At 40.0% G+C, this 25,569-nt stretch overlaps 1 protein-coding gene and 1 long non-coding RNA gene across 6 annotated transcripts in view; one reads left to right on the top strand and one right to left on the bottom strand.

The window, feature by feature from the left end:
- LOC127371816 (calcium-dependent secretion activator 1) overlaps positions 1–25,569 on the top strand; it is a 225,450-nt gene that overhangs the window by 26,475 nt on the left and 173,406 nt on the right. For all 5 annotated transcript variants that reach the window (XR_007886457.1, XM_051414931.1, XM_051414932.1 and 2 more), the window contains exons 2-3: positions 13,226–13,339; positions 18,415–18,747. Coding sequence is in view for 4 of the 5 variants with exons in the window: in XM_051414931.1 (XP_051270891.1) it covers positions 13,226–13,339; positions 18,415–18,747 (447 nt within the window). In the remaining variant the exon portion in view is untranslated. The remainder of the gene's footprint in view (positions 1–13,225; positions 13,340–18,414; positions 18,748–25,569) is intronic.
- The window catches only part of LOC127371886 (uncharacterized), a 174,261-nt gene that overhangs the window by 23,921 nt on the left and 124,771 nt on the right, over positions 1–25,569 (bottom strand). The window lies entirely within an intron of this gene.

Genomic DNA, 25,569 nt, shown 5'->3' with positions numbered 1-25,569 from the left:
TACGAGGGAGAAAATGTTAATGTCAATACTGCTGTGTGCTCATGTGGAATGTGTAGGTCATTGTATGCCCATGGTTTAGTAGACAGTTAGCTTGGTGACCTAGTCCAAAACTGAAATGTTTGATTTCCTTCGTTCCAGATGTCTTCTGGTGTTCTCTGAGCAAAACTGATCAATTTCGGAGCCTGAATTGGATTAAAAAGACCAAAATGCTATGTAAAATTCTCTTAATGGTAATTCAAAGCTCATAGTTGGTGGATAGCATTTCAGTTTAGGTGTAAAAATTGATTTGCCTTTAAATTCACTTTGTAAATTATACTTTGATTCATTACAGATCCCTTAAATTTTTAAAATTTTAATATTAAATTTTTTTTTTTTTGGGGGGGGGGGTTGGGGGGGGTGGGGGGGGGGGGGGGGGGGGGGGGGGGGGGGGGGGGGGGGGGGGGGGGGGGGGGGGGGGGGGGGGGGGGGGGGGGGGGGGGGGGGGGGGGGGGAGGGAAGGGGGGAAAGGAAAAAAGGAAAAAGGGGGGGGGAAGGGGGAGGGGGGGAGGGGGGGGGGGGGGGGGGATCGGGGGGAAGGGGGGGGGGGGGGGGGGAGAGAACGGGGGGGGGGGGGGGGGGGGGGGGGGGGGAGAGGGGGGGGGGGGGGGGGGGGGGGAGGAGGGGGGGGGGGGGGGGGGGGGGGGGGCCCCGGGGGAACCCCCCCGATAGTTTGGGGCTATGGGAGGAAAACTGGGGGGGGGGGGGGGCCCCACCTGCCCCCATCCCTATTTAATTTTTTAAAAAGGGGTTTTTTTGTCTTTTTTTTGGGGGGGGGGGGTTTTGCCCCCCCAACCCCAACCGGAAGCTGGTTCCACAGGCTTGGTACTGAGACATGACATGTATTAAGACAAATAGTCTGTTTAGAACAATAATGTATGTGAAAGGTGTGGTTTATAGTGCAATTTTATGATAGCAGATCTTTGATTTTAGCATTATTTCAAAAACAAAACTACTTATAATTCAGTTTGCTGATCAGGTAGCGATCATATAATTGATCGGTATAAGCCCTGTATATATTTATGCAAATAATCTGGTATCCACTTATGCACATTAGTGCAAGCATTTTCCCTGATTAATAGGTCAGAAGCTGTGTTTGTATCCCACTGCGTGTACTCAGTGTATGTCAGTTCATTAAAAAGTGTGTGACAGGATGAAAAGGAGGTGTCTTGTACAATAATGACTCAGGGCTTATTACTGTGGGATCACTGTCTCTTTTATTTTTTAACATGTGATCAATTTGCAGTCTCATAATACTCATAATGCTTATAATAAGTTATTTTGGGACACCATAGAACATACATATACACACCTGAAGCAAGTGCTTCATAAACTTCTGTCAGTCACTGAAATCTGATTTCCCTACATGGCTCCTGATGATGCAGGATGATAATCACTAGAACAGTCTGTATGACCTTATGTTTACTGATCTCAGTCCACTTGTAAAAAGTCAGTGTGAACAGGAACTGGGCCAGAACTTAAGTACCACGATGTAGCATTTCATACTTTGGTCTAAAACAACCGACCCACACTACATGTGTAGTTTAAAGCCCCCTCCAGACATACACCTCTTTAAATAAATATGATGGCAGTTTTAAACAGCAGCCCTACCAGGTAGGTCCTAGTAACACTTCAAAGAGTGTGAACTGAACGCTGTCAGATGAGGCCACAGCAGGACATCTTGACATCTTGTTATATATATATATATATATATATATATGTATATATACGTATTGTCTGTTATGCTCACAGGCATAAAATCAGTTTAATAAACTATAAAACACTTTGAATGGGATGACCAGTCCCCTCACAGGTTTAAAAAAACCACAGTGACATGAATAATCAGACCACCTGTCTCCTATTTGAAACTCATGCCAGCTGCAATAATTAATCAATGAATGTCCAGCAGAAAACTCTGTTTTGGTTTTATAATTCATCAGTGATGCCACCTCTGAGAAAACAGGATACATTCTTCCTTAATATTGTTAAACTTATGAATTAGCACGCTTTGTAGTTTTTTTCACATGCTGTTGCAACAACTAGTAATGTTAGAAAAACTACAACACCACACCGGATCTAGCTAGACCGGAAACAAAACAACAGGCACGCTGCACACACTTGTTTAAGAGTAGTAGACGTTACGTTGTGAGTGGATGGCTTGTCTGTTTGAGTAACTGGCTCAAGGCAAAGAAGTAGTAGGCTTACCTTTTATTGGTAACCGTTACTGTTCATTCTTTCTGAAATAAGAGGCTGGGTTGAGCCTCTGGTGAATAAAGAGCAGTAGCCTGACTGCTATGTTCAAAGCAAACTTGAGAAAAGTATTAAGCCATGGTTTAACTGCACTATAGGCTGAGTCCTAGTTTACCTTACATGTGCACTTTGTAATTTTATTTTGTATCGCCCTGTTTTGATCCCTTAGAAAGGGCTGTTGAAGGGGCTGTTTGTGTGACAGTATTTTTTTCACCCTTTTATTGATGGACAGTGTTACATTGTGTGAGAGATTATTTGCTCCAAGTGAGAATGTTAGAGTGAAATTGAACACTACAGTATATGCCAATGTTGTTTTCAATAAAAACAACATTTATACAAAGCAAGCCGATCCGCTTTTCCATGTTGATAAGAGCATTAAAATGAGAAAAAATAATGGGACAAAAAGAAATAAAGGGACTTTTAGAATGGATAAAAATGTGCGATTAATTGCGATTACTTGCTAGTTAACTATGACATTAATGCGATTAATCGCGATTAAATATTTTAATCGTTTGACAGCACTAATATATTTGCTTGCATTCTTGTATGGCTATTAATACAGTCAAATTACCACAATTTACAGTTAAAGCTGCAGTTGGTAACTTACAGCAAATATGACAAAAAATACTTTTTGTCATATTTGCTGAAACTTTCACTATAACCCGTCAGTCATACGAAAACAAAAACAACCCCTCAGAGCCCAGAGGAGTCTCTAACGCAGTGTCAGTCACTGCTTGCTGTGCCTCATCGTCATGTTGAACCACCATATTTCTACAGTAGACCAGTATGGACAAACCAAACTCTGGCTCTAGATAGGAGCTGTTTGTGTTTTTTTACACTTTCAGTGGCCACCATAGTTTCTCTTTCACACTTGGAACTGTAGGGTGAAGCGAGTGAGTTGCAATCTGAAACTACACTGCTAAATACCACTAAATCCTACACACCGGTCCTTTAAAAATATTCAGATATGCTGAATATTCTGAACTTCTGCTGGTGTGCTTTATATACATATGTGCCAACCATCTCTTTTAGGCTATTTTACACAGTTTCTTTGAAACTGGACAAAAATTACATGAAGCATGATAATGAAAACAAAATAAAATAGAAAATTTGATCTAAAAAAACTCCATCATTTAAATTTCTTACTTTGTTTTAGCCATAATAATGATTTAATGAGAAGACAAAATCAGGGAGCAAAACGGGACAGTGAGAGGCCCAGTGAAATGGAGACTGTTAAAACAGTTAACACTTCACTAAAACAGAGCTTGTGTACATATTTGAATGGATCCACTAAACCCTCCATTCACTGCCAGCTGAGCAGCTCTCTGTTATTTTTCCTCTCAGTGATCACAGATGGAAATCGTTTCTGGTTTTATGCTTTGTACAAACAATTAGTGCAGCCTCTCACTTTCTCATCATTTAGCTTTAGTAGTGTTTTGCCAACCAGATACTCTCATTTTGCACTCTGCCAGCTGAAAAGTCATATTTTCTAATATCTTCTTTCTGAACACGACAATGACTTAGCTCTTCTTCTAATAAATAGTATATACATAAATACTTTTATGCTTCCTCTCTTCCCCAAAACTTATTCCAACAAAAGTGAGATGAAAATGTCTACATCTAGATGCAGATGAATTAGTAAGGAGGAGAAGCAGAGGGCTGTTGTTCAGCCCCTCACTGATGTTTTAACTTTATCCTTGAAAACAGAAAAAAGTAGCTAAAGTCATACCACTGTTCAAATCAGGTGATTCCAGCATATTGATTATCATCATTATAATATTAATTAACATCCTATATCTGTCTTACCTTGTTCTTCTAAAGTTCTTAAAAAACTAGTATATTCAAGAATGAAAAAAACATTTGTACACAACAACCATATTGAACTTGTACTTGTAATGTAATGCCACGTGTCCCACAAAAGATTTTGCTTATCCAAAAGAGAATTTTTTGAGAATGATAGGTGAAGCTAAAACATGCAAATCATCTTCCTCTCTTTTTTAAAAGATACAAACTTCTATCCATATTTAATGTGAACATATGTGATATATGTTCAACTTTGTGTACAGATATGTAAATCTAAGTCATGACTTACCCAGCGCCTTCCAGAATTTCTTTAAATTTTCTTCACACGTTCACTCATATTCTACAAGACTTTTATCTTCTATATTGTCAGACTTATCTAGACTAATCATACTAATCAATATTCACTTAAATACAGAGGACCATCTCTTTGGAACAATCTACCTACATTCAATATCTACCTTATCTTTATTTAAAAAACATCTCAATAGCTCTTTAATTAGCAAATATTCATAATCTTGGATTTCTGTATAATGTATTTCACCTGGTAAAATAATTGTACATTTCTATTTATATTCTGTTTCAGGTGTTTAAATTATGTATTCCAGTTTTTATCTATTTTTTTCTTTTCAAAGTATGATTATATTTCTTAAGGGGAGGTATCTTCATAAGCCATTTTCCAACCTTCTCCATTATTATTACTATTGTCACTGCTCATTGTCCCATCGTTGCTGTTGTCGTCGTCATCATCTTCTTCATGTTCATCGTCATCAGTCACTACTTAGTGTAGTTGTTGCTACTGTTGCTGTGCACCTGTCTGTCTGGATTAAAACCACCTGAAACACTTAAGGTTGCTGGGAAGGTGATAGGTGTCACTGAACCCCCCGATGGCTGTCTTTGATCAGTAGGTTCTCCGCAAAGCCTGGTCCATACTGGACTGTCCAAATCCCCCCCTGCACCTTGAGTTTGAAACTCTTCCCTCAGGCCTTAGATTTGGAGTACCAAGGCTAAATAGTGCAATAGGAGTAAAACCTCCTCTGTTCTTTGTGCAACAATCATAGTTGTTGTATAATGTTGTACTGCATATTCTAGGGCTCCATGATATGGTAAAAACGGAATTCAGCAACTATTTTGACCTATATAACGATTGTGACATGAGGCCTATAGCAGCATAACTAAGGGATGGTTCAGGACTCACCTGAGCCAGCCTTAACTATAAAATATATATAAAACACCCCATGATTTCAGGTTGTGATCTCAGCTGTCATCTCAGCCTGATCCAGATCCACTCCAGCAGCCACACTGGCTGCAGCAATTACTGGCAGGTAGATAGCACCCACTGAGAGCCATGTGGCGCGCGCACACACACACACACACACACACACACACACACACACACACACACACACACACACACACACACACACACACATGCACTGAGGCAAGCATCTGCTCACACACTCACACACCTGCATCCACGCAGACACACACACACACACACACACACACACACACACACACATTAGAGCAGTGTTATCTCAGTTTTCTAGCTCCCAGATGGCAGCCATAGCGACAGGTCATCCTCCACGCCCACCAGACACTACTGATACACTACACTGCTGTCTGCTTCTGCTTCTGCCTCTGTCTGTCTGTCTGTCTGTCTGTCTGTATAGCAAATTGGAGTCTTAGATTTTCGGGGCTGTGAGCCGAGCTGCTGCTAACGTAGCTTAATACCCAGACGTCCAATGACTTGAGTTAAAAAGCACCAAGATCTAAACAGTGGATGGTGGCTTCTAACTGGATAAACAGTCAATGTATGAAAGCTTCTAGCAGACAACCACAACGCTGACGCATGCAGGGGGGATTAGACGCCATTGACAGGCAACAGGGGAAAAACAGCATTACCTGAATATAATGACAGATTGCTCTGAGTTTGAACATTGTTGGAAACATTTGGAAACTTACACAAATTAGGGACCTGAAAGAAGCAACAAAGCACCATAGGGGAAGGGAACTTCTCGGTGGGTTTGTCACAACGTACAGTCCACATAGCCATTTGATCCATTGTTCATGTAAAAAGATTGAGTCATGCAGCTATGATCAAATACAGCAGGAAAGTTGCCAGTTTTTTTCTTTTTACCTCATGTCTTCCCTGGAGTGGCAGTGCTAACAGAGTGTTACATTATAACAGATGCCTCTTAACATGCACAACTGGAGTGGAACAACATTTTCAGGAAAGAGAGTACAGAGCCCCCTGAGGGGAGAATATTGCTTGTGTGCACTACATGCTACCTTGTACGCCGTTAAATATGCACTCAAGATAGTGTATATGTTTTTAATACTTACATATAACCCTTCAGTCTGCATGTCTGACGACTGGAAAACCCATAACCTCTCATAGGCTTAATGACTTATGAGTTCAATAATAATACGATGAATCGCAGCACTGTCTGCATGTAATCAACAAATCTTAATTTAAGAAAATATCAGGCCTTATACTAAAGGTCTGTGTGACAAAAAATGCTAACTAGGTAGCATTAAAGCAGCTTTAATTGATTTTGACTTCACACTGACTTCACCTTTAATGTGGACATGTTAGCAAACGGTTGCTAGCAAATATTAGCATTCAGTTGGAGTCTAAGTTAAGTCCTATATTCCGTCTTCTCTTAGCTTCATTTTGGTCTCCACCAACCTTTTTCTGTCTGAAGTTTGGTTCTAGGCAGCATACAGCTGCTTTTTGTTTTTTATTTGCTGGAACAGTTGCCTGCTGTAAATGTGACTAATCCGACTGAACTAAAACAGTAAAGCTGTGACTAAGCTATCTTAAAGATGCTAAATCCCTCTAGGCCAGTCCCGGACTTGACTGGAAGAAAAATGAGAGAAGAATGACTATTGTGTCCATTTCACACTCTTCACTGTTAATCTGCCAGTCTGCAGTATAGACAGCTATGGAATAAATAAATCTTATCAGATGGGCATCCCTGAGACTAAATCATATCAAACACAGCAGAATTAAACATGTTTACAGCCCGGTAAAAAAAGCCTCTTTTGGTCTCTATAGCTAATTTCCCCATTCATGACAACTGCACATCAGGTGCATTTTTATACAACCCACCTGTTTAAATTATAAGCAGGCTTCATTCAGCCCACCTCAGTTCCACCTCTTTGACCACTTTTGGATTAGCCAGGACTGCCAAGATGTTGACGACCAGAGCCGACCACACTGAGCTTCACAATGACTTTTCACAAACCTATGGTGGACGTCACAGAGACTATATTCATTTTTACATATACTATATTCTATGTCTATGCATTAACTATGTGTTAAAAAGAGGACAGGACAAACAGTGGCTGTATTTGATGGTTGGATGTTGGAACTACAGTTCCCTCATAAATTGTACAGTAAGTCACCTATAATCTGACCCTGTCAGACTGACTTCCACTTGCTTTCAGGACCCCTTATTGCTCCTGTCCCCTCCACCTCACACAGTTTGCCTCAAGCATTCTCAAGTTTGTAAGGGAAAACTAATTTTGAATCCATAGCACAATGACATAAGTGGTTACTATTAACTTTCTTCGATGTTTACCCTGCAGTCCTTGGAGCTACGGCTACAGAAAGGTGGAAGCTTTGAGAGGCTGTAATCAGAACAAGTGTTTTACGAAATAAAACCACATCAGTGGGGGAACAGAGTTTATTTTAGTCCAGAAAGCTTGTTGACTCCACACAACTGCTGATTTTCATTATCACTCAACTGTATAGGAAGTGAACAGCATTAGCTTGGTGATTATGTTCGGTTTAAACAAATAACTGAAACTGAACTGACTGAAATTGCTGCAACATTTTTCCAACATGTCTCATTTTCATTCCAGTGGACCACGTTCAAATTGAACGCTTCGACAGATAACAGTGTAGATTCTGGGCGCTGTATATAGGATTGTTTACATCTCTTGGCATACGTGGAGCCATATGTGATGTGATGAGATGAACGGTATCTGATGTTAACCACAGCATGAGTGTGAAAGAAGCCTGTGAGCCAAGTATGTGCAGCTTCCAAGTACTTTCCTGAGAAAACCTTGTTTCCTAGTTTGAACATAAATCTCAGATACTTGAATGTTTTGTCAAGCCAATTAATTTATTTATCCCAAAATCACAAGTTTGTCTCAAAGGATTTGAGTATTTGTACAGCAACAGACCTCTATCTCCAGAACCCCGGTTTAGATATGGTCCCAGCAGTTAGAGCACCATCACGTTGAGAACCACATATTTTAGTCCTTTATTTTCAAAACGATTCTAAAAATGATATTTAAATGTATCATGATGGGAGGATCCATCACAGTAAAACCCAGGATCACACAGCTGAATAGATATGATTTAACAGAGATTTTTTCCCCATAAATTAAGAGTTAAAATGAGGGGATGCTTGTTTTTCTACATTATGATTTGGACCTTTGGAGGACTTTCAAGACCGCCTGGTTGAGAGCCTGGACCTCATTCTGAGAACCAGTGGGATTAATAAGTAGCTGTGCATGTCTTTGGAGATAATGTATGGACCAGTACAGAGCAGTGCAGCACAGCCCCTCTCTCTGGCACTCTTTCTCACTCACACACACACACACACACACACACACACACACACACACACACACACACACACACACACACACACACACACACACACACACACACACTGATACTGATAATAACTCACTGTAGGTAACTTGTCACTGGAGCCCAGAACAGAAACAGCACATACTGGCATGGTCTGAGCTGAGGCCAACAGTGAAGCTCAAACGTCCAACTGTAGAAACAAGGAGAAAACATATTTTTGAGTGGAGGGGGACTTTAGCCTAAGTTACCATATGAAAACTGGACTTGTATCTCAATTGATGGTGGTCGTGTGCCTTTCCCTTTTGTAGCCACAAGTGATAACATCATATTACACCCCCCACCATGCAGTTATAGCGGTCCTATTAGCTGACTCTGCCAGACTGGGAACGGCACAGCATCCAATGCGGACGGAGGCCGATTCTATGACAAGGAGTACAGTACAGAGGAGTTATTTTTGCCAGGTTTGGCTCCTTGCACCCTAGAGTTAGCTAACGTTAGCTGCATGAGCTAACTAGCATTAGTGGTAGTTTTCTGCCTTTAGGAAACTTCATCGATTACTTCGGTACCACTGTCGTCAAACTGGCCTCAGTCTGTCTCTGAGATTGTATTCGGTTCCAGTCTGGCCATGTTCACTGGGAGGCTGCTGAGCTCGGTTCTGTTGCACGCCAACGGCAGCTCCAGCAGCAGTTAGGACATAAAATATGGTCCAGATTTGTATATTTATATTTATAATCTAGTTTCACCCAAATCACTGATAAAATGTTGTGTTTTTTAATAAAGTTGTATCTCCGTACAGTTATCAGTGAAGATTGATTGATGGGTGGATGTTGTGACATTATTGGTTGAAGCTGGTTGGTTCACACTTACATAAGCATGTGTCTCATTTTGCTTTACAGGGAAGATAGGATAAATGTAAAAATATAAAGAAATTTTGTATAATTTGTTGTAATTTCTTTGCCATACATTGTCAAATAGGGGTGCAATATGACTGGGCATGTAGTGCTAATTTTAAGGGGTTAAAAGGCATTTTTCATTTCATCTGAACTTTAAAAATGAAAAGTCTTTCTGGAGCTTGGTGCCCTGGTACTACAGTAAGTAAGTCATGTCACAGACTACAACACTACAAGGTTTTTAGGATATATGTTATTATTAAATCTAAAGAAGTAACTAAGTGAGAACATGCACTGAGCAATAATACAGGCTGCACATATTTTCTTCTGACCTCCACTTCAACGATATTTAGTCATGCACTGGTGTATTATGGATAAACAGTAGCCCACAGCTGCCTCTGCTGTAGTTCATCTCAACTTTGACCCCCATTAAGGAAGCTGTAATCTCATACCGTTTCCTCTGCTGCAGTAGCCATGGCAACTGTTACCAAGGCTGCGAACAGGAACTGGCCAATGGGTGTGGAATCTTCTGGCAGGGAGGGAGGCTCTTATCAGTCTTATCAATGAAGACAATGGACACATAGATGACCAACCTCCTAGGTCAATGGAGATCCAAAATTAAAAAACAGTTTTTATCTAAAATGTTACTAAAAGAGTCGGTCTAAAAGGAGTGTCTCCAGCAGAATGTTTGCCTCTAAAACTTTACTATCAGCTTAATACTGTTTAATTATCTTGTTTAGCCAGTTTATTTAAAGCTTTGCTTTTCATCCTTTAGTGTGCCACCTGTATTTAGGTGCCTGCTGAGTTATTAAGCCAAACAGCTCTAAGGTCAGTGATTTATGCAGGGGTGGCGTGAAGTGTCTCCAGTCATTCCAAATATATGGAATTCCAACACTGTTTAGGGACCTCTAGGCAAAAATAAAACATTAGTAACATGCATGTCATGCTAGCTTGATGGGGGGACAAATAATGCTCCAAAGTTTTGGCAATGGCCATTTTCAAAGGGATCCCTTGACCTCTGACCTCAAGGTACCTGAATCAAAATGGGTGGCATTAGAAATCAATACATTGCTATATTTCCAAATCTTTAGACATTTTTACAAATACATGTCTTTTTTCATTGAACTTAATCATCATTATCTCTGAGTGTCTTTAGTCTTAGTCGCCTCTAAAATAATCTAAATGTGTTAAATCTGACCACATTTGACACCAAACTGAGGTGGCAGCTGGGGTGGCCTGGCTTTTTTTAGGAGTGGCAGCTGCCACCCCTCTAGATCTGCCCCTGATTGGCTACCTTAGTAAGAAAGCTAACTAACATACATACAGGCATAACCCATGCTACACACTGTTCATTTTTGTGGCTTTTACCACCATTGCCCATACGAAGCTTAATGTTGACATATAACGTTTAATACTGCGTCAAACTAGATGTCAAAGTGACAACTCTCCAAAGACCTGTACACTGAATACATGCACACTAAATACACTGAATACTGAATAGTCCTTTCTGACTACACTTTAGTTTACTTGAATGTGTAGACGTTAACAGTTTTAAAGATACTTCCTTTTGTCATGCTGTACCTTGTAACCCAAAATGTCCTCCAAGCTCACTGGAACTGTTTCCAAACTGGATTTTAAACCGTGCTGAATTTTCAGACATCAACAATGTATTAAGAAGAAGTTTGTGGATTTTAGGTGCTATTATTTATAGAAAATGGGGTGTACTCCTGTAGGGTTTCTCACTGAGCAGATGCTGTCAGTAGTGCTTCCTCTCTCTCCTCTTCCTCTGCTGATTGCTTTCACCACAGCAGCTTTATTGAAGCATGACTCTACAGTGTGTTTCCCAGCTCATTGCTGGCTCTGGTTGTCTTTTGAACATCTCTGCAACCAACATCTTTAAATGAAGCTCTGTAGACTTTTCAGCTGTGTTTTGACTATATATACATACTCAGCCTGCCTGAACTCAACCTGCCTCAATGTGGGACATACCAACAAACTGTGCTGCACTGTGTTCTGACACCTTTCTATCAGAACCAGCATTAACTGTTTCAGCAGTTTGAGCTACAGTAGCTCGTCTGTTGGATCGGACCACACGGGCCAGCCTTCACTCCCCATGTGCATCAATGAGCCTTGGCCACCCATGACCCTGTCTCCGGTTCACCACTTTTGATAGGTACTGACCACTGCTGACCGGGAACACCCCACAAGTTTTGGAGATGCTCTGACCCAGTCGTCTAGCCATCACAATTTGGCCCGTCGCTCAAATCCTCCACTGCCCATTTTTCCTGCTTCTAACATCAACTTTGAGGACAAAATGTTCACTTGCTGCCTGATATATCCCACCCACTGACAGGAGCCATGATAACCAGATAATCAGTGTTATTCACTTTGCCTGTCAGTGCTCAGAATGTTATGGCTGATTGGTGTATGTCTCCCTGTTAATGTTCTTTTATTTGATTCTGAATTGTGAAGCACTTTGTAAAGTCTCTTCAATATGAGATTGTATAGATCATGGATCATCCTGACCTTTAATAATGACTGAAATATTACCATAATGATGGTTTATAGGTACATGTGTATTGGTAGCACGTAGTGACAGCTGTTCTGATACTGCTGGAGAACCTCGCCGTCGTCGACACGATCACTTTTTGGTTTGTTTTACCGATCCCTTCACTGACAGGTCTAATAATGAGTGGTGGAATGGGCACAAGTATAGTGTATGCAAATTAATGTTTAATTGGCTAATTATTGGAGTGGAAATTAATCTTGTGCCTGTGCACTTTGTTATTAAAATAATAAAAAGTCAGCTATAGATATCAAACCAGGCTAGGTACCCCTGTTGTAACACTCTGTGATAAGAGATGCCTAATATGATCATATTATCACCTAAATTGCTATCCAAAAAATATCTTTGATCAAAGTGTATTAGTTGTTGAATGACTTGCTTAATCTAAGTGCAATACATTTGTCCAGAACATGGGGGTCACAGCACAAAAGTGTCAGGGGTCTCCAATTGTTACATTTCATAGGATATTTTTAGCAATAGAGAAATTAGCCCCTCTTTTTAGGAGTTTAGGAGTTGTTACAATTCAATGGGAAAATGGAAAGCAGGCTAATAAAGCCTTTATCTCAGCAATGAAGGTTCTATAGACCTCCACAGGTAGCCCATCTAATCCAGTTCTTGTTCTGAAAACATATCATAGATCAATCATAGAACCTCAGTTATCAGACCTTCACATTATACCAGCTACTCTTCTGTTCAGGGCAGGATCTCATGAAGTCAAAAGAAAAATGTGTTGATTGAACTTCTTTCTCCTTGAATATATGTAATAATGCATCATTTCATTACATGTAACAGCTGTTCCATAGTCATTCAAAAGGTTTATTATTAACTATTAGTTTTACTGGCTACAAGAAATGTTTTGTTCATTTTTCACCATATTAGAGAGCCTCTTTAATTTTGTAGCTTCTTTATTCATTTCATTTTTTTTACTTTTGTCTTTGGTCACTTGCATTGATAAAATAAAAAACGAAAAATAAAATAAAGATAAGTTATAGTTGTTGTTATTTTAATGATTAAATTGTAAATTGTAAGTTTCACTTGTGATCTTCACAGTATAATATCCTTTGTCTCCCTCAGATCAGTAAGCAGCAGCTGCAGACGGTCAAAGAACGTTTCCAGGCGTTCCTCAGCGGAGACACACAGATCGTGGCTGACGAGGCTTTCATCAACGCTGTCCAGAGCTACTATGACGTGAGTCTGTCTTATCACACTGCCACCAGTATATTCACAAACGTATATTAAATGTACTCTTTGAATCATCTTCATTGATTGTACATGTATTACGTATATACTGCTGTTTCTCTCTCATCGACCCCGTCCTCCGTAGCTGTATCTGACCTCTCTGTGTATATTTCGGTGCAGAACAGGAAACATGCATACGCAGTCTTTTGGTTGGATTTACAAAACCTCACGTGCGTCTGTTACCATGTGTTTTTCCCTCACTATAAATGACTTGAAACACACACCCAGTTGCCTGATTTTTATATGAAGGATCAGCATTTAGTTTTAGAAGAAATGACAGAAGCATCAGAGAAGTTAATGAAGAAGAAGCAGTTTTACAGAATGTGAACTGGAGGTAACGGTTGAAAACGGGTTATTTGGATCCCTAAGCTCTGTTATGAACAATGAAGCAAGGTGAATGGCAGAAGGTAACGGAGGCAGTGAACGCCGTTAGTTTTGTGCCTCGGAACCTGGAAGATATTGATAAAAAATGGTCTGATTTAAAACAGTCTCTAAATACTCGTTCTCACCTAAATTACGCAATAGCAGTATCTTCCAGCAGCGCCAAAGCAGCCACTGGCACACCCATTACACACAATTGGTCACTCACACCTGAAGGTTATTGTTATTCCTCAATAACACAGGATAAAAATGGCTGTATTTAATCATTTATTAAGATTAAGATGTGTACCAGTACACACATTCTTACTGCCTGTGGATTTTTATACATTTGGAAACCTGTATGGAAAGTGGCATAAGTACAATCTTTGTGTGTATGCATGGTTTATAAATCTGACCCCTGGAGTCCCACTTTGTGTAGGACTGCACAGCATTTTTATTTCTTGTCCCACATTCCACATATTGAGACGATTTCAATACAATACAGGACAGACTTTTGTAAAATTAGTTTTTTATTCAGTGGCTGTGAAGAAAGCAGGAAGGCCATCATTACAGGGCTGTTTGATGTCAGTCCTTTCTGTCACCATCTTTGCTACGCTACACTCAACAGGGAAATTGTGAGTCACCACAAAGTCACAAGTTATGTAGATTTAGGTTGAGTATGATGGAAACTGCCACAAAAAAAAAAAAGGAAAAAAGAAATGCAGCTACAACAAAGACTGGGAAATTATAACTGGCTTCAAGGCCATAATAAGAACTGTGGAACTTTAGCTTCCTGCTATGCTCACTGTATTTTTTCAGCGTGGGAGTTTGGAAAATTACATTCAAATAAAATATATTTGTTAAGTCCTTCACATGCTAAAGGCCTCACTTAACCTGAATAGTCTGTTGTGTGCTACTAAATCAACCAGAGGGAAAAGTATAAAGATGTTACAAGCTAAGGAACAGAATAGTTAAGTGGACACCCTACTGACCTCTGACCTCCGTGTTGATAAAATTAGACAGCTTCTCTGAAGAATCTATTAAACACTACACTTTAATTCTATATGATTATTTAGAAATAGAAAATGTCTGCAACCTTTCTGTCATTTCAGGTGTCTGAACTACATTTTTCATGCTGTGAGATTCCCCTGCGAGCCTCCTCTTTTTTAAAAAGAATCTGTCCAAGCAGGAAAACCAATAATGGGGTGAAACGTATCCAAACCTCAGTGGAGGTAACTTGTCTTGGCTCTGATAAATGATGCAGAGCGTGCACTGAGCTCCTCAGGGCAGTCTTAATAATGTGCTCCCAAATGGCCGGGATTTAGCGAGCTTGATCCGCCCAGAATAGAAGAGGGGAAATAAAATGTGTCTTCTCTGCATCTCACAACTCGAAACAGTCTGGATTATGCTGTTCTTTTACAGCATGTCATTCGACACACAGTATCTGGAGTGACGCAATGCTTAGTTCTTGGATTCCCCGCATTACAAGAAGCAAATAAAAAGAAGTTAAAGATCAAGGCCTCCACTGTGTTTTATTACTGTGAACAGAGAATAATTATGATCCAGCTGAATGCAATGTAAAGAGATATACAGCATTATACAAGATACATGTTTACTTTCTCTGGTTGCAATATTAATAAGCCTTAAACTTAACCTTTAAGGAGATTTTTTTTTCAAGTTGAGATACCCATACAAAAGCCTCAGGTTTGTCGTATTTTGAGCCTCACCCTGAGAATCAGCTGTCAAGGTAGCTAGAGAAAATCTCTCCTGCACAATAGGTGAGTCATCAACATCATCCTCTTTAAATTAGGCTTATGTCATAACTTTTGACAACGTCATCCCTTTTCGAAATTTATTCCAAACAACACACAATTCATTCCAAATACAAAAAGAATATAAAAACACATAGTACTGTTTGACATCTTATGGGTTAAAGGATAAGACATTTGCTATTGCCGCATATAAATCTTGCTATTTTATCTGTGATGGCATTTTTAGGAGATTCTGGTGAGGTTCCTGCTGAAGCTGAGTATGCTGAACAGTAGCAGTACACGTACACCTCACGTTGCTCCGCTCTGCTTCTAACACATCAACTTTGAGGACAAAATGTTCACCTGCTGCCTGATATATCCCACCCGCTGACAGGAGCCATGATAACCAGATAATCAGTGTGATTCACTTCACCTGTCAGTGCTCATAATGTTATGGCTGATCGGTGTATATACATATATTACAAAACAATTATCAAAATTGTATAGAATGATTGAACATATACACATATATCATATTGGATAGAAATTAAAAGTTAAATTTACAGACAGTGCTTCTCCAAGGCTTTACACAAGCAGATGGAGGAAGATTCTAAACAGAGCTTCTGCAGCATGCACTCTAGTCTTTTTCTAGTCTTCCGACCACTGAAAGCACTTTTACACTATGTGCCACATTCACCCTTTCACACACATTCACTCAGTGATGCAAAGGTGATCGAACAGAAACTAACTCATTCATACACATTCGTACACCGATGCACAGCATCAGGAGAAATTTGGGGTTCAGTATCTTGCTCAAGGATACTTCGACATGTGGCGGGAGGAGCCGGGGATCGAACCAACAACCATCCGATTAGTGGACGACCCGCTCTGCTTCTGAGCCACAGCCACCCATGACCCTATGTCACATGTTTGCATCAACTAATAGAAACACAAGGAAAAGGCAGTTCCCTAAAGTATCTTTACTGTAAGATTGCACCATACATATTCAATATGAGGTGCTAAACCACAAATAAATGTTACATGAAACTTATTCAGGCTTATTCCCTCACTTTTAACTCGGAAAGTCACATGAAGAACTCCACTGCGTGCTATTTTATTTTATTGCCACAAAGTTGGAAGCATAGCATTGTCCAAAATGTCTTGGTATGCTGAAGCATTAACATAGCCCTTCACTGGAGATAAGGGGCCTAGCCCAAACCCTGAAAAACAGCCCCATACCATTATTCCTCCACCACCAAACTCCACAGTTGGCACAGTGCAGTCAAGCTTGTAAAGTTCTCCCAGCATCAGCCAAACCCAGACTCAAACTTTTGACTGCCAAACAGAGAAGTGTTATTCGTCACTCCACAGAACATGTTTCCACTGCTCCACAGTCCAGTGACGATGCGCTTTACACCCCTCCATCCGACGCTTGTACACCTGTGGCAAGGGGTCTGATTGGAACACCTGAATTCAAGAATTAACAAGTGTGGCCAAATACTTTTGTCCATATATTGTATATAACGCTGAGTCACAGCCACCTCATGTGTTGTTAAGCGGGGCCAAGCTCCCTCCCTCTATAGTTTTTTACATGCTTTGAGCTTTAACGTGATGTTAATTGGTAACACAGAGAGGTGTTTCTGTTATTTCTGTTATCATTTCTGTTGCATTGTATATGTGTTTTCTAAAAGCTGATCCAATGTTGCAAAGAAGGACATGCAGAGAATTGAGAGTGCTGTTGGGTACTAGAGCAAAAGAAGGTAGCGTACCTGTGTTGGGTTGGTGGCGGTGACACATTGACTGGCACTTTCTTATCAATTAATGTGGCAGCACAAATGAGAACGGTGTGATATTTAACAGATGAAGCTGGTGGCACAGGTTATCCAATTCAATTAAAGCCTAGAGCTCTCAGCTTGGCTTTAGCTTCCGGCTAAAACTGATGGAGGATGACAGAGAGAGATAGGGGACAGACAGAAATAGAAAGATGGAGGATAACAGAGACAAAAGGTTACAAAGTGCTTGGCACTGTCGACAGCAGGTGACAGGAATTTACCACCCATCAATCACAAGCTTGTATACTGGCTTACAAATATGAGTCAGCCTTCACTCACACAGTAGTTGGTATGTGATTGAAATTCTTCTTTGTTTATTGTTGTTAATTGGTAGAAAAGAGGTGAATGCAATTTTACTTGTGCTTTTCACAGCACTGAAAAAAACTGAATTCTGAAATAGAGTCCTTATTTGTTTATGTTATGTTTCGTGCTGGATACAGATGTTGCCGGTGAATTATTTTAGAGTGACTTATTTATGCTGAGCACTACAAATGTATATTTTATTTACTTGGTAATGATGTAAATAATTAAAAAATATGCTTTTTTGTTGTTTGGGTGAACAAACCCATTAGATTAGCCCCAACAGGCATCACTCATTGTTTTTACATTTGACACTTTTGATCCAGTTAGAAAATGTGTTGTTTTTTCCCCAGACTTTTACTGTTAAACTATCATTGAAGATATGTATGTATTCTGTATTGTATAGTTAAATCAAATAAATGTAGATAAATATATACATGGGATGGTAATGGATATGGCAATGGATACAATTTGGGATGAACTCGGGATGCATCCGTAAAATCTGATTTGTGTATTTGGATTGATTCCTCCTCTCTAAACTATTTCTCTAGTTGCTTTAAGAGGAATCAAAGAAATAAAATCAAACTATCTGTACCATATGATTGTAAAGCATCATATTCTTTTGCATCCTATCGCCTTGAATCATAAGCATTTGTTCATGACACTGCAGCTAGAACCATAGGATCCACCCCAAAGTTTGTTTTATACATATGGTATATAAATCAGACATCTTTTGGATAAAAAACAACAACTAATGTGTTAATTCATGAATTGATTGCAGATCTTTCTGAAAAGTGACCGTGTGTCCCGGATGGTGCAGAGCGGTGGGTGCTCAGCCAGCGACTCTCGGGAGGTTTTTAAGAAGCACATAGAGAAGCGGGTGCGCAGCCTGCCTGAGATTGACGGCCTGAGCAAAGAGACGGTGTTGAGCTCCTGGATAGCCAAGTTTGACACCATCTACCGAGGTGAAGAGGACCCCAGGAAGCACCAGCAGAGACTGACGGCTAGCGCTGCCTCCGAGCTCATCCTGAGCAAGGACCAGCTGTACGAGATGTTTCAGCAGATCCTGGGCATTAAGAAGTTTGAGCACCAGCTCCTCTATAACGCCTGCCAGGTCAGTTCTTTGTGTGTGACATGTCTCTTCATCTTTCCCCTTTAATTGTTTTTTTCTCACACATTATGCCCAGTCTCTGTCCTAATATCTAAAGTGTGTACTTGACTGAAATCTCAGTTTTGAGGAGCAGATGAAGAGCTGTTTTACCGTGGTTGTTTCCAAAATTAGCTTAATAATCAGTGTATTTTGTAATAGAATTTAATTTCATAATTCACTCTGACATTGTGTTAATATCTCCTATATATCGTTGGCTGATGTATCCATTCAGTTGATATCATTTTTAGTTGATGTAGAAGCTGTGGTAGTGAGGCAATAACATTTGAAATTGATTTATTATTTATTTATACAAATGCAATATGTTAAAAATACAGCTGCAAGATGCAAAAGGAAGCAAGAAAATTCATCATATTATCCCTGATCTGGCCACTAACCCTAATCCCAACCTGAACTCAGGACATAGAAGACATAGTAGGTGTGAACGTGAATGGTTGTCTGTCTGTCTCTATTTGTCAATGTCAGCTGTCTTCATTCTCACCACAGCATCTCTACATGCAAACTTTTAGGTAATCAGTTCATTTGAAGTTTTCATCAAGCAATGTAAACCATAAAAAGTAAACAACACCAAAAGATAATGCTGACGAGGCAATAGGGGTCTACTTGACTTTAGAAACATGTACAATTTCTCCATGTGCAGAACTCAATCACGTGTGTGGAGGCTTTTTCAGGTTTTGTGGCAAACTGAATGCAGAGAAGCAGTCTCGGCATGGGGGAAGAACAGTAAAACAGGCTTGTATGCATAGATGATCCACTATTTAAGTGCCAGGTATTGCATCAACAGAAAATGTGCTTCTTGATGGAAAATGATTTATTAATATATGCAATGTGTAATGGTAATAACAGGGCAGAGAGCTGGGCTGTAAAGGCAGATTGGCCTATAGGTACTTTGCCAGTCTTTTGTCAGAGCTCAGTCTATAACTGGAGACTGTGGGGGTCGAATCCTGCTCACTGTCAGGGCTCCTTTATCCTTTTATCTTTTCTATTCCCTCTACTGTTTCATTCCAACATAGACTGAGGGAGGCTGTCTTAGAGTACAGTATGTCCACTTTAAGACGGCTAAATCTCAAATCTCAAATCTCTTTTACTCTCGGTTTTTCACCCTGTGCCTAGACTTAGCCAGTGTTTCTCAATGGCAAACACAGTTTGAAGAGTGGCATCTGAAAACCCCACAGACCACAAAGACAAAGAGATTGAGCCATTTTTGTATTGTTCATGTGCTTTAGTTTGGATCTTTACAAAAATGACCTGAGGTCTGGTTGTGAGTGGCAACAGGCTAAGCATGGTAGTCTGTCCAGAAATATTCTCTAGGTCCACCTGGGGGATCCTGAAGCGCTTCCAAACCAGATGAGATATACACCGATCAGCCATAATGTTCTGAGCACTGACAGGTGAAGTGAATAACACTGATTATCTGGTTATCATGGCTCCTGTCAGTGGGTGTGATATATCAGGCAGCAAGTGAACATTTTGTCCTCAAAGTTGATGTTAGAAGCAGGAAAAATGGGCAGTGTGAAGATTTGAGCGACTTTGAAAAGGGCCACATTGTGATGGCTAGACGACTGGGTCAGAACATCTCCAAACCTGCAGCTCTCGTGGGGTGTTCCCAGTCTGCAGTGGTCAGGAAGGAAAAGCAGTGAACTGGAGACAGGGTCACAGGCAACCAAGGCTCACTGATGCACGTGGGGAGTGAAGGCTGGCCCGTGTGGTCCGAGCCAACAGACAAGCTACTGTAGCTCAAACTGCTGAAACAGTTCATGCTGGTTCTGATAGAAAGGTGTCAGAACACACAGTGCATCACAGGTATGGGGCTGCAGAACATTATGACCACCAGGGTGCCCCCTATTTATTATTTAGGCTGCATATTTTCCAGCATTTACCTTGGTCTATGCTGTTATCGCCTACCAGTTGAATGTGCTCAGAACCACCAATGGAATGCGCCTAGGAGGCATTGTGATACTGCTTGTATTGTATTGCTTGTATCATTCTTTTGATTACTACCCAAAGCTATATGATAATAGGTAAAGGTTGGAACATAGACCGACTGGTAAATAGAAAGCTTTGCCATCAGGCTCAGCTCAGCCCCTCTTCCCCCCAACAGTCCGATACTCATGCTCCATTTTAACCTCACTCATAAACAAGACTTGGACTTCTTCACTTGGCAGCATTTCACTCCCAACCTGGAGGGAGAAATACACCTTTTTGATTTTTTTCCACACAAGTGCCCTTACTTCGTATTGTGTATTGTGACCTGTAAGTCTAAGAATGCACTTCTAAAAATGCGTAACGCTTGATTTTTTTCTCCACCATTTTGTGACAACCTGCTCAACTCTGCCTCTGGTTGGCTAGTGTTTGTATCTTTTGTAGGTTTGATTGGTTGATTGAGGCATGAGGAATAAGATGGTTAGGGTTAGAAAACAGTGTCAGGGTTAGAGCAGAGGCAGAGTAGGGGTGGGTCTTTGCAAGTCTTCTTAAAAATGACAAAAGAATTAGGGTGAAAACTGTTGTGGTTAGGCTTGTGCTGAATTAAAGTAGTGGCACTTTCTTTGGTTTAATTCTGTCACTGACTCAAATGCAGTTAAATAAGATGACCACTGTTTCTTTCTGTGAAGATGAAACCATATTATCACCACTATCTTGTTGCTGCTGTTTACATTCCCCATTGTACAGCTTTAAAATTCAAGCTTGTTGTATAATTAATGTGACACAACAAACTGTGCAACGTTTTAAGGTGTAAGCTGAAAAGCTTGTGGGAGGGAAAAAAAACACTAGAAATTTGGCAAGAGCCTCTAAGGTTTAAATATATGCTTTCCTTTTAGGACTGCAAACTGTTACACTCTGAAATCCTAGAATGCCAGATTTTGTTTTAGCGTTACTGTTGCTATCTATACACTTCATTTGAATTTGGTCACAAAGAATTTATAATTTCTAAAATTTAGATACAGTGTAATGAAATGCCAGCCAAAGGGATGTGTTAAAAAGTAACAATTGATTTCTCTGAAGCATGGATAAATAATTGTATGAATAATGATACAAAACACGACCAGCTTTTTGAATAAGACCTGTATAACTGCATTTTTGCATCTTTGAGAGGAGACTGGGATTGGTCGTTGAGCATCTAAAGTGCCTGGCTTTGACACTGGTGTCATCCTGTCTCATACCAACAAGTCAATGTTGAGCGACAAACCATGATCCCAATCCTTCCCTAATAAGTATCAATGTTTATTTTTGACCCTAAAAATAGTAGTCCCAACCAAGTCCACCTATTAGTGTTTTTTGTCTTCTTTAACAAGACGGATCTAGCTGTAATGGTTTCATCCATAGAACTTTGGGGCATTTTGGAAGCTCTGCAACCAGCCAATGAGTGGACCGTGAGATTATTCTGTTGATGTTAATATGTAACATTTTTCCTTGAAAATGTCTAATGTTTATAAACACTAGAGCTATGTTCTATGTGTTGTTGTTGTTGACCAAATGTTTTCAACAATGTTTTTTCAGGTAACTGTGCGTGTCTGCCTCTAGTTGCTGTAACTTCCAGATAAACACGGATACATCAGACACAAATGTGACCAAACGTAACGTTGAAAAAAATCTCATCCCCAAACAATTTCTGCTTGAGTAACGTGAGAAAGATTTTCATCAGTGATTGTGGTTGTTTAACAATAAATAAAACAAGTCCCATGATCTCATGCTACATCATTAAAGTATGTCAGAAATTACACACTGTATGTCAAACTTTAAGCCAGAGGTGAGAAGTCCTTTAATTAATTTCTTTTTTAAAAAAAATTTTTTTTTTAAATTGGGGCTATAAAAAAAAAATTAATTAATTAATTAATTAAAAGTGGTATAGATGTACTGATTAGTATATAGTAGTATTGATGTCCATACTGACTGAGCAAGCTTCCTTCACTGCTTAAGACCATGTGATATGGTTGAAAGCTCCAGAAAAATGTAATACATTTAGTTAGGATTGATATATTGACCTAAACAAGTAGTTTTATTAGCCTAAACTTAGCCTACTTAGTAAATATTTTAAGCAAGGTACAGTAGCATTTTTGCTGGAATCTTGTAGTATATCCAACAGGTGTTGTTTTCTGGTCACTCAGTATGTATCCTAATATCTCCTAAAAAACTCTTTCTATGTCAGACTGAGGAACAAAATGTAATATTTTTTTTCTTTTCTTCTCTTGTCATGGACAATTGCCATTTCTGGAGTAACCACTCTGAATTAATGAGCTGTAAGCTGAGAAATCTGCTGCTGTCTGTTGCAATACAGCTCTGAAAAGAGACGTGGGGGAAGGGATAATAGGAGGTCTTGCTGGCGGTGGCAAGGCCGTTACTATGCATTTGTGATGCTGCTTTTCAATCCTGAATGAGTTATCATTTTAATGTACGCTATTTTCATGTATAAGTCCCAATACATATGGCTATGTGGAAGGTTTTCATGCTGTCTGGATCCATCAGCCATGCAGTGTTCTTTTTAGCCATATGAGCCTGATCTTAGGAAATATTTGTACTTATCTAGCATAGATTTTAAGATAATGTGTGAAGCTCTTATTTACCAAGAATGAAAGGAGGCTATTATTAGAGACAGGCTTTTATTTTATTTCCCCTCTCTTATATATTTGGATCCTATTTCAGTAAGAAGCCTCCTGTTTCTACTCTTATTTGCCATTGCTGTTTCTGCTGTTTGCTTAAGTTTGTAGATTTCGAAGTGCACATAATTGAGCAGACTGATCGTTGAGTATGCCTCTATTTGTCACTTTTACAGTATAAACACACAACATGCTCAAAATACCCTTAGAATTATGTAGTTTGCAGTCGGAACCAAGTTTGAACTGTTTTGGCGCCACGGGTACTGCGACTTTGACTTTGAGTTTTAGCTGCACAATTTCGACTCGTCTGTAGCAGGAAACAATGGTGGCTCACCTGGTTACACACAATCTTGTACTACAGCTGAGCAGTACACTAAAGTATGTTTCTGAAATTATTTTAGGCAAGAAATAGTAACAGAATCTGGATCCATATTTGATCAACACTGCCTAGTTTAACAGTTTGATCTGAGTTTGGTGCACTGAGCTGGACGGACTCACTGAGAATGACCTGTCAATCACAAGGTAGCCACACCCAAAAGCCTAACATGCTTTATTGTCTAGATTTGAAACTAGCTATTGAGACCATAAACTATTTACTGAGTTAATAAATCATGTGACAAACAGGGTCATTTCTCCATAAGGCTGCATGCTATCTGTCTTTTATTGCAGTCAATGGAGATGCTGGCTGGAACACTAATGTACTACTGTAGACCTTATTGTGAAACATCTGCAGGAAGCGTGAAGTTTAATTAATAACATCAAAGCAAACAGTATTCCCTTTAAAAAGAAAAGAAACTGCAGCAATCAAGACTGTCATCACCACATTGTTGAACTGAAGGAATTAGTGCTGTGGAAATGTAACTATAAAGGAAGGAATCTCTGCCAGTATGTCTGTCCTTCATACATCTCAAGAACCGTTCATCCGATACATAAATAGATTCTTGTGTTAACGTAGCAAGTTATCCAGGCATTGCACAGGAACAGAAAATACACAGTATAACACTAGAAGAAAAAAATACATTTTAATAGAAAAATAAACAAATAGAATTAATTAACATAGCTTAATGTCTGACTGTCCTTCAAGATTTTCGACAACCATTCAACTTCACACTTGCCAGGTAACTTGCTGAGGACCCAAGGGAGTGTGGTGTCAAATTCGGTGCAATCTTGCCAGATGGTGGCAATATAACAACAAATGTATGATTGACTTTTGCTACTGTCACAGCATCATCTAACTATGAAGGAAGATCTCTGTCTGAGAATTGTTCATCCGCTCGACTTCACACTTGGCAGGTGTATTGTTGAGGACCTAAGGGAGTGCAGTGTCAAGTGTGAACTTGATTGGATGAGTGGTTTTCTCGAGAACACTTCCAACTGAACGGGCACTGCACTAGTGAATTTACCATATGAGCCATACAGGTACCAGTCATTTTATACCCCATTTCCCCCCAAATAAAGGGTCCCTCCTCCCCTCCTCCACTGCCTGGGAGCCAGTCCTGGATGCTTAGAGAAGAGGTTGTGTGTATGGGAAGCATGCAGGGCTGTCTCCCACGCAGTGGATGAGACCATCCCAAATAGGGCTAGACAAACATGATTCACTGAAAGAAAAGTATCCTTAGGGGCCGATCATACAGAGACACATCGCTACAGGCGTGGTCCCATCAAGAAGGCTTCGGGGGAAAAACAGGTTGTGCGGCTGTGGAGTGAGGCAGTTTGCGCAGATGTCATTGAGGCAGATATCAAGCTCTTGATGAGTAAACTCTGGCTTCATTTCAAAGAGGTGGATAACTGAGGTTACTTGGGTTTACCCCCCACTACACACCTGCTCCGTAGTTCTCTCATAGTCAAACAGCTAGCTAGCTAACCTATTTACTGGCATAGTAAAGGGCATCAAAATAGGAAGGAAGTGGTAAAGCAGTACAGTCTGCCTCGTGCTTGACTTGATTGGCTGTCTGGGCCAAGTGTGATGATGAACTGTGCGACTTTGTGCTTTGTGCTGAAAAGTTCAAATGTTGTAGACTTTTATGCACAGAAAACCACGATGCACAGTGCAAGAATAGTGCCCACGCAAGATACCACAGGAAAACAATGGTTTTGAAGGCGACACATTTCTAGGGTGATACCCCTTCAGGTTATGATGTTCTTCAGTCAACAATTTACCACAGCAAGTTGA

This window comes from Dicentrarchus labrax, unplaced genomic scaffold (assembly GCF_905237075.1).
Source record: "Dicentrarchus labrax unplaced genomic scaffold, dlabrax2021, whole genome shotgun sequence".
In the NCBI taxonomy this organism is placed as follows: domain Eukaryota; kingdom Metazoa; phylum Chordata; class Actinopteri; family Moronidae; genus Dicentrarchus; species Dicentrarchus labrax.
This window is presented reverse-complemented; position numbering and strand designations above follow the sequence as displayed.